Source organism: Thunnus thynnus, chromosome 1, assembly GCF_963924715.1.
Source record: "Thunnus thynnus chromosome 1, fThuThy2.1, whole genome shotgun sequence".
Classification (NCBI taxonomy): Eukaryota; Metazoa; Chordata; class Actinopteri; order Scombriformes; family Scombridae; genus Thunnus; species Thunnus thynnus.
In genome coordinates this window covers 37,054,764-37,064,141 of record NC_089517.1, presented here as the reverse complement: position 1 = coordinate 37,064,141, position 9,378 = coordinate 37,054,764, and the positions used below count along the sequence as shown (strand labels likewise).

The following is a 9,378-nucleotide window of genomic DNA, read 5'->3' as shown; positions in this document are numbered from 1 at the left end:
AATGTCAGTTTTTGATCAGCTGATTTAAAACTTCTGCATCAGAAGATTTGAATTGTCTCCATGTTGATTCACCAACTTTATTAAAGTGTAATAATAAATTGAGGTAAAGCTTTAGATTACAGCCAATGTATGAACTCCTAACTCTCAACTAAAACACTATAAATGTTTTGTATAGTGTACCAGTACATACTGATACATACATGTAAGTGCAAGGAAACAAGTGGTGAGGTTCGGGAATAAGAAGGTAACAATCAGGTATTGTAGGTATTTCTTAAATATCAGGTGTCTATTCTAATATTGAGCAACAATCTTGACATTTTGGAGAAATATAATATGCTGTACACTGTTGGCCCTCATATAAAGTGTTACCTAAATTGTTGGCGTACTCCTTTATAAATGAACATCTTCAGTAGGAACCATTGGGCTTGGAGTTTAGTGGCACAGAGTTCAGCGAATTTGTAAATTACTGAAAGACAGACAAACATGTTTGCTGTGGTCTTTCCATGGGATTCAGTGAAAAAGACTAATGCTAGTCTTCTCCTTTCAACATAAGAAGTAATACTGATCTAATATTGAGCAACAATCTTGACATTTTGGAGAAATATAATATGCTGTACACTGTTGGCCCTCATATAAAGTGTTACCTAAATTGTTGGCGTACTCCTTTATAAATGAACATCTTCAGTAGGAACCATTGGGCTTGGAGTTTAGTGGCACAGAGTTCAGCGAATTTGTAAATTACTGAAAGACAGACAAACATGTTTGCTGTGGTCTTTCCATGGGATTCAGTGAAAAAGACTAATGCTAGTCTTCTCCTTTCAACATAAGAAGTAATACTGATGAATGAATTTGTAGTGACTCTGAGGGGAAGTGAATTTCAGTAACTGCTGTGTGGTACGGAAATGAGATATCTGATGCTACAGATCAGCTCTAATTCTAACCTTATTAGGTTTAAACCCATATGTGATTGTCAGTCTACTTTTTGGACTAGTGCTGTGTTCCTATCATATCCCAGTTATCATAATTACCACTTTCTGATCTCCCAGTCTTTTACAACTGGTAAACTCTCAATGTTTCTGACTTGTAGCTTTTTGAGTGACTGAAAAACTAAAAAAAACATAGATGGCTCATCTCAGCAAAGTCCATCATTTCAAAAACAATTACACCCAAATCTATTGGATGTATTGTTATATTGTCAATGAATGCACTGTATTTTTAACCCTCACACTATCAACTCCGATGACATGAACTTGGTAATCATGGTGATCTCTCCCAACTACTATTCTGCCAATAGCTAGATGTCAACAACGTACAGTGTGAGTATAATATTTTCACCACTTCTCTCACGCATCACCTCCTACAGACAAGAACAGACAGCCCGTTTCCCAGACTCCATCTAATTCATGTTTTTATTGTGTAGTCGACACAAATATGAATACACTGTTTGTACCAGTTGCGGACAACTGGCATGAAGTAGACACAACTGTGTGGAATGTTGTAAAAACAAAACAAAAACAGTCTATGGCTTACCGAGCATGACACCGAATCTATTTACAAACTCAAATCAACTCACTGACAGTTTGAAAATTGGAGCAAAAAGCTTTGTTTTATAAATATAAAAAGGGGAAAGGAAGGAAGGCCGCTATGGGCCTAAAGGGGGGATAAAGTCTCTTTCACCGAGACAGCTTAACACTCAACAGAGTTATACATATCCCATTTTCTGTTATGGCACCAGTATCAAAGCATGCCCTGGACTCGCTGGTTTCCATCGCGGATGCTTCACCTCAAGCAGGTTTAACAGAGCTAGTAGGCACTGAACCAACAAGTAGAATAGAATAAGAACTAAACAAATAAAAAGACTAAAATTAGAGATAGATCTTGACTGTCACATGAGGTATTGTGGATCAAAGCATTTCTGTACATTGTCTCATTTTTCCTTGTCTTTTGGAATAGTACGGAAAATCATATTACGTAATTATAAACAAAAGAAAAAAAATGATCACATAGACTCTACATAAAACAAAAAAATGAGGATGTCAATAACACAATTTTCTATGAGAAAATTCAAACCTAGAATGGCAGTATATTGACATTTATATGTATAAAAAAAAAACAACCAAAAACAACCAAAAATGTAGCAGCAAATAACAGGAGAAAAGCATCATTTTTAATCCATTACGGTTTTTGACGTCTTTTTTTTTTCCTTTTTTTTTTTTTTTTTTTTAAACACGTAGCTGGGATTTATTTTCTATAGCAGCGGAATACAAGGAGTGTTTCTCTCCTACTCTCTATCCTTAATGTACAATCAGAAACCTAATTTACAGGGTTCCTACACAGTTGGACACATTTAAAGAATTCAACACTTTTTTCCAGAATTCAATTTGATTTGAAGAGTCTTCTCCTCTGTCCATCTTCATTTTCAGTCTGTATCAACCCAGACAACAACTTTCCCGTCATGTGTAGGAACCCTGACTTGAACTCCACAGCGTTAAGACGCATCTCGCTGTTGAGCCGTCACCCTTTTTGCCACTTTTGACGCCATTTCACCCCTCGGTACTTGCCAGCTTTGCTCTCCACTTTTTCTTTTTTTTTCCCCAAGAAACGCAGCCCACGTCTTTTAGGTTTGTGCAAAATCACGTCAATAGTCTCAACACTCCTCCTCTATTTTTTTTTTTTTTAGCTTCATCCCCTTCCCAGAATCCATGAGCAGTATTTGAACTGAGGTGGAACAATGGAGGAGATGCTGTACTGGTGATTTCGAGTTTTACTTTTATAAACGTTTCTCAACGGCGGAGCTGCTCCGGAGGCAGAAATAATCTTAGCGGTTGAGTTAAACATCAATAGGTGGAGCCATGGTTAGTTAGCAACTACAAAAATAAATAATACTTGTTTTTCCTCTATAAAAATAAAGTATTATTTTAGCTATAAAAACAATACTTTTCTTTACTTTTACCTTCGGACCTCCAGCCTTTGGCTCTGCACACTGAACTTTAACTAAACCAATGATATTTCTGATACGAGCAGCTCTGCCTCTATGAAATGTTTGTTAAACTAAGACTCTTATCTGAGACTTGGAAGGCAGCTACAGCAAGCCACTGGCTCTGTGAGACTCATGACAGTGTCAAGCAGCATTCAGTCTTGTTTTTTTTTTTTAAAAAAAAGGATTTCTGCAGGTGCAACTGTCTGCATGCCTGCCCTGACTCTCCATCACCAAAAGACTCCTGCTCAAACCTCCATTCCATTTTCATGTTGTTTTACAAACTTTATCACTGTGATTTTTTTTTTTTAGACGAGCCAGCATTGCTGACCAAAAGTGCTTTTTTTTTTAGAAAACAAAAGTTGGAATGGTATTAGGTATAACTACACAGAGAAAGAAAAAAAACACAACAGACTGTGGATTACTCTGCTTGCGTGTGCGTCAATTTAAGCTTATCAAATTACAGCAAGCTGAAATGGGTAAAGCGAATGTTGTCAAGGAATGAATCATATTTTGTCCAAACCTCAACATCAGCAATCCACAGTCACTAGGGGCCATAAAGACAGAGCGTTTCACACTACACCTGGTTTAAAAAAAAACAAAAAGCTTGAAAGAAAAGAGGTATAAGACTAATAGATAAAGAGGTCTAAAATGATATATAATAAAGTGACTAAACATAAGCAAGCAGGGATATATGAATGTCTGCACTGCAACAAGACAAACATGGGAGCTTGGACAGGAAGTCTAAAACATTCTAGATATAACAGAAAAGAAATTAAAACAAAAAGCCTCTTCTCTTTAATAAATGTCAGGTTTCAGGTAAAAACCTGAAGACAGACTACAAGGACCTACTGTACATGACACTTTGGGATGTTTTAGTAGGCGAGTTGAGTCTGTGGTAATTTAAAGATTCCTAGTTTAATGTTTCAGGGAATAAGAAAAAATATCTACTAAAATGTTTTCGTGGCTTAAACTCCAGCCCACGCAGGTCATCAATTTTCAGTGTCTTTTCTTTCGAGTACATTTCTGTAGTGTTCATTTCTTTTCCCAGGATGGGAGGGGACACTGGCAGGAAATGTGACTTGGGGGGTTTGTTGCAGGGCGGGCGGGGGGACGCTCTGTCCTGTCTTGTTAGCTGTAATGGGCAGCGGGCATGTGAGTGACATGTCGGCCATGATAGCAGCCCACCAGGAAGGAGGAGGGGAGGCTGAGTTCAGATGAGGCACCCCTCCCCAGTCCACTTGTCACCGCCCTCCGTCTACAACTTTTCCCTCGATCGTTAGGTAATCGCGCAACGTGGCCCGTCGAGTCATTTCAGATGTTGATGTCTCTGACGTCTGTCGGGGTGCAGGACAGGTCCACGTCCTCGTCCACGCGTTTGGTTTCTGTTGTGCTGTTGTGCTGCTGAGCCTGCCGCAGGCTGGACTCCAGCAGGGACTCTATCTGCTCCTGGCACGACCGCAAACAGTCCTGCAAGCACAGAATCAACATCCAGTCAACACCACCGTCGCACAACATCCAGAAAACAACAACGGCTTTTTTTTTTTAAGATTCATGTGTGTTTGCTGTGGCATACCGGGTCGCTGCGAATGACCTGTGACAGGAAGTTGGTGAGGTTCTGGGAGGACAGGGAGGGATCTTGGCTCTTCAGGTAGAGACCTTGTACAGCTGCCACCACGCTGCCCGCCGCCACCATGGACGGAGGACTGGCGATGAAGTTGACATCTGCAGAAATGCACAAGCAGGTGTCAGGATACAGAACAGTTTGGAAATGATCATGATAAAAACACAACATCTAAGTTCCTTTGAATAAAAGAATAGAAACACTCAGGTGTCTGTGTTTCCCTTAGATTTTCTTTTCAGGCCTGGTGGTACGCACTGAAAAAACCATAAACAGACACGGCGTGCAGGATGGCATATTCTCACATGTTTGGGTCAAATGGCACAGCAGGCAATTTATGCAATTTATATTTACGTTCAAATTTTTGTTGGCTTGTATATTCAAGACCCCCATCTGCCCCTCTCACTACTCCCTCTTCTGTCCCTCTTCCTTTTTCTCCATCTGTTTTTTTTGCTTGGCTCCAGAGTTTTGGAGAAAAGCATTAATGTATTTGGTTGTCCTTCCCTCGAGTTAGAGCTTTTTAGGTGGCACCATATTCACGTTAGCTAACCTGCATCTCGCTCTGCAGTAATTTAAAGGGACTCTGATAGCAGCAACACTCGCATCGCGTCAAGAGTTTCCCAGGCAACTCATGTTTCGGAACAGTGCCACACACAGGCTCCCAAACACAAATGATCATTGATTTTGGAATGAATGGATATTTGGCCTTATTTTTGGTATTTAAAACAAAAAAGATTTTTGTGGCCTGGCTAGGGTTCTCATTGGCCAGGCCTGTACAATTATAAGGGAAACATTGGGTCAACTATTTTATACCCTACAAGTTCCCAATCATTATCATAATATAAACTGACTCAGAACCACTGAGTAAACTTTAGTAATAAATCCCAGTCTTCTCACAGAAAAACAACACATGACTGATTATCGTCACAGTATGCCACACATCTGCTCCTCTGAACCTTCAACATTTATTAACTAATAATGAGAACATGGCAGAATAACAAAACAAGAAACTGGGCTGAAGAGGGCAAAAAACAGTCATCTTAAACTTGAGTTAGGGGTTCTTTATCCCCAGAAAACACTTAAATCCTCAGATTTATTTTACAGGGAAACTTGTTTACTGTGAACTTTTAGGCTACGGAGAAGAAAATATTGAGTATAACTAAGTATAGAAAAAATATACAGATGAGAACATTAGGGTTACAGCAGCAGAGCATAGTGACACACGGAACAGCGAGTGTAAATATGTATAAACAGTAAGTATCCGTGTAGAGATAATAGTGAGATTTCCCTGGTGCATGTCCTACCTGTAGCACAGAGGGCCACGAAGGTCTGGGCATGTTTCCTGAGGATCTGCTTGGTGGACGGGTGGATCTTCAGCTTGGACAGGAAGTGCTCGATGAAGTCGTGAGGCGTGACTGAAGCCAGATCCCACTTCAGCTTGTTGAGAACCAGCAGCTCCATTTGCTGTGGACGGACCAGACCAGAGGCATTCACTCAAACTGACCCATTCACCTCTAGAGAACAATGTAGGCTACTCCTCCTTATATCTGCTGTGACATTTAGTTCTTGCAGCTGTGGCACTTTTATCAGGGTGGGACTGCTGCCATTTAATCCATTCTATAATTTCTGCCAATTAATGTTCCCTTTTTCTTTTCTTTTTTTTTGATGCTAGTTTTCAGCTTTCTTCCACAGATCCACTAGATTTTTTTTCTTGTTAACCATACTACCTGTAAATATAAATAGCCCTACGTATACTAAACCATATACTCCACGAATTAGTCTCTTTTATGTATAAATTTACAGATTGAGTAACCTTTATTATGATTACAGTGTGATTCCAAGTATCCTGAACATCACTTATCACTCTGGCTGAAGCACAGCCACGGAAACAGCTGCATATAAAACAAATGTCACAGCAAACATAAAAGAAAAGCGTGTGACTGCAGTTCTTAATGATCAGTTTGTCATTGCCAATAGTCTGCACTTCTGTTTTATGGCCATTAGGTGTCGCTGTGATGCAGTGTTTTCTTGGCAGTCACTGAGACCATTCATGAAATCAGAGAGGCCTTCCAGTCACCATGGGAAAGTCACAGGCAGCCATTCAGTCACTGCTGCAGCAAAGCTACATTTATACTTTATTTCAAAATTTCAACCAAAATATACTCTGTGACATGTCAATTCAATCAATACTTTCCAACCACGGTTACACTGACAAAGCAGATGAACTGCAAACACTCTGTATTCTGGTCATGTGGTCTCCAGTGCATGGTGCTCATGTACTGTATGTGTTATGCAACATCCATGTCTGCAGAACTCAATTACCAGCAGTTCTCCAGGCTGGACCGAGTTGTCGGTGTAGATACAGAGTTTCTCCGCCGTTAAGGGCACAGTCTCCTTCATCTTGGATGCTAGAAACATGCATGTAGCTCCCAGCAGCTGTAGTCTTGTTTTCCTGGTGGCCTCCACTGATAAAAATCTGTCCAAATAGTTCATAGCCAGCGGAAAAACCTCCTCCTCACATTTCTGTTCCTCGCAGACCTGGGAGGTGAGAAAAGCACTTAGAGAAAGAAGAACACTCCCCTATTCATATGCATTATTAAGTCTATGCCCCCACTGGCTCTGTGCCTTATTCTATATGCACAGCTGTTTGCATTCAATAGCTGCACTATCAGCAATGATCCGAAATGAAATTAAAAGACATGTAACATTTTTTTTTGCATTTAATTCATGTGATTTTAAAGTTTAAACGTCATGTGTGGCACGGTATTTAATGCAAACTCCATCTGACATGCAGACGAAAACATTCCAAGTCAAAATGTCATATATTTAGAAGAATAGACTGTTGCAGTGTTGAAAACAGTCGGGAATTAGTTTGCAGTCAGTTCTGACTGAGACACAAAGGTGGCGTCGATGCAAGTTTCACTCTCTAATTTCAACTTCGTCATCTTTTCAAAAAATATTTATAAATATTTAAAAATTATCAGGCTGCTTACAAGTAACATGTAAATGATCCTTGTTGAATGCCTGATCGGATGAGAGTCAAATGTGTCGAATTGTGACACGTATGAATTTAAAACAAATTAATTTCTCAGACTGGGCTTTTTCACGTGCTGCAGGCGACACTTCCCCCCGACTCTCCGATGCACCGTTTTAGAAATTAATTAAAAATATAGAACCGCAAAGAATTCAATCCAAAAGTTCATGTAAATGTTAAAAAACATCTAAGCTATCAAATCCGACTGTTAAAATCTATTTGATCCTTTTGCATTTTTAAGAAAATGTCCTTTTTTCTCAGCGACCTTCACAGACAGCAGCGAGTCTTGTGAAGCAAAACAAACTTTACCAGTTGATACCAGTCGAACAAGCTGTAGCAGACAATATGTAACCGCCTTATGATAAAGATGCATTTCTGGATGATTTAACCCAGTTACTGTCATTGCTGCTGATATTATAGATTTTTAATTATATTAAAATCCTTCTCATATACGACAACAAAGATGGCGCGTAATACTGGCACGGGCCAGACTGCATACGTGTACATTGCTGTTATTTTGGAATATTTTCCCCATGTAATTACATTTCATAACCTTCTGGAAAATACTAGTAAATAATCAATAATAAAACTATTCATGGTGGAAACTGAATACAGTCTGTAGCCAATCACTAGCCTATATCTCCTCTTATAGCCGAAGGACCACCCAGCACTCATTTTCAGAGGTTTATGTAACATGCACAGTGAAATAACAGACATTAACCTCTCAAAACTTTCACTTTCAGACTAATTTATCATGTTTTGGGGTGAACGGATAGGCTAGTGAAAGACTACCCACAAGTTATCAGCGAAACTCGGACACAGAAGGAAAGTTGAAGGGAAGTAAAACCAACCTCTAACATCCAGGTGGCAACTATTTTCCTCATTTTGGGTACTATTTCTTTCTGAACACACTTGAAGTAGTTAGGCGACGGTAGGTAGTTTTCCTCTGCCTTCAGCATGGTGTGTAGGACTCGGTCGTTGAGCAGGTTGACGTCCTGGTAGGCTCTCCTGATGGAGTCCACCTCGCAGCACAGCAGCTGGTCCTCCATAGTACTTCTGCTATTAAAATTATTATCACCGTCGGAATAAGCTGTGAGTACTGCCCTGGTAAAATGTCACTATATTGTAGGGAGAACAGACTACAGCAGACAGAAGGCTAATAGTCGGGTGATTTTAAATCTCTTTCTTCTTGCTGGGCTGCTGCTGCTGCGTGCTGCTGCTCCTCTGGTGTGCGCGAGCCCTCTGAAGAACAGACCGCTTCCCCCTGCGAGACAAAAACCCCTGCCTCGCGCTCACTGTCCGCGCACACGCACGGGCACGCACACAAACACACACACACACAGAAGTTTATCAGCGAGCACGCTCTGAGGAGGAGGGAGAGGTGGTGGGGTGGGTGCGCGCGGTGACGTCAGCTGTTGTTAAGAGGGGGGGGGGATCAAAGAGACAGGCAGACTGCTAGGGAGAGCGCGAGGAGGGGATTCTATTAGCCTATATACATATGGAGGGGGGTTGGGGGGGAGGGGGGGGGACTCCGCCTCGGCTCCCTCCTCCTATAGCCTAGCTTCTGAGGAGGAGGTGGGAGGTCCAGGGCTGAGTCTGGGGGGGAGGGAGGTGGTGGGGGGCTGGCGGCTTAGCGTCGGTAGGGGGCGATAACGACTTTCGCCCCTTCTTCCTCTTCCCCTCTTTCATTGAGTCTCAGTGGAGAGACTCAATGAAAACAGCAGCTCTCTCACCAAACTGTGCTGA

At 41.0% G+C, this 9,378-nt stretch overlaps 1 protein-coding gene across 1 annotated transcript; it reads right to left on the bottom strand.

The window, feature by feature from the left end:
• Window positions 1–1,381: 1,381 nt before the first annotated feature.
• On the bottom strand, window positions 1,382–9,036 carry ccnd1 (cyclin D1). Its single transcript, XM_067596957.1, has 5 exons — window positions 8,484–9,036; window positions 6,921–7,136; window positions 5,903–6,062; window positions 4,554–4,702; window positions 1,382–4,447 (listed from the first exon to the last, which is right to left on the bottom strand). The coding sequence occupies exons 1-5, from the start codon at window positions 8,679–8,681 to the stop codon at window positions 4,292–4,294; spliced, it is 879 nt and encodes a 292-aa protein (XP_067453058.1). The 5' UTR covers window positions 8,682–9,036; the 3' UTR covers window positions 1,382–4,291.
• Window positions 9,037–9,378: the final 342 nt, after the last annotated feature.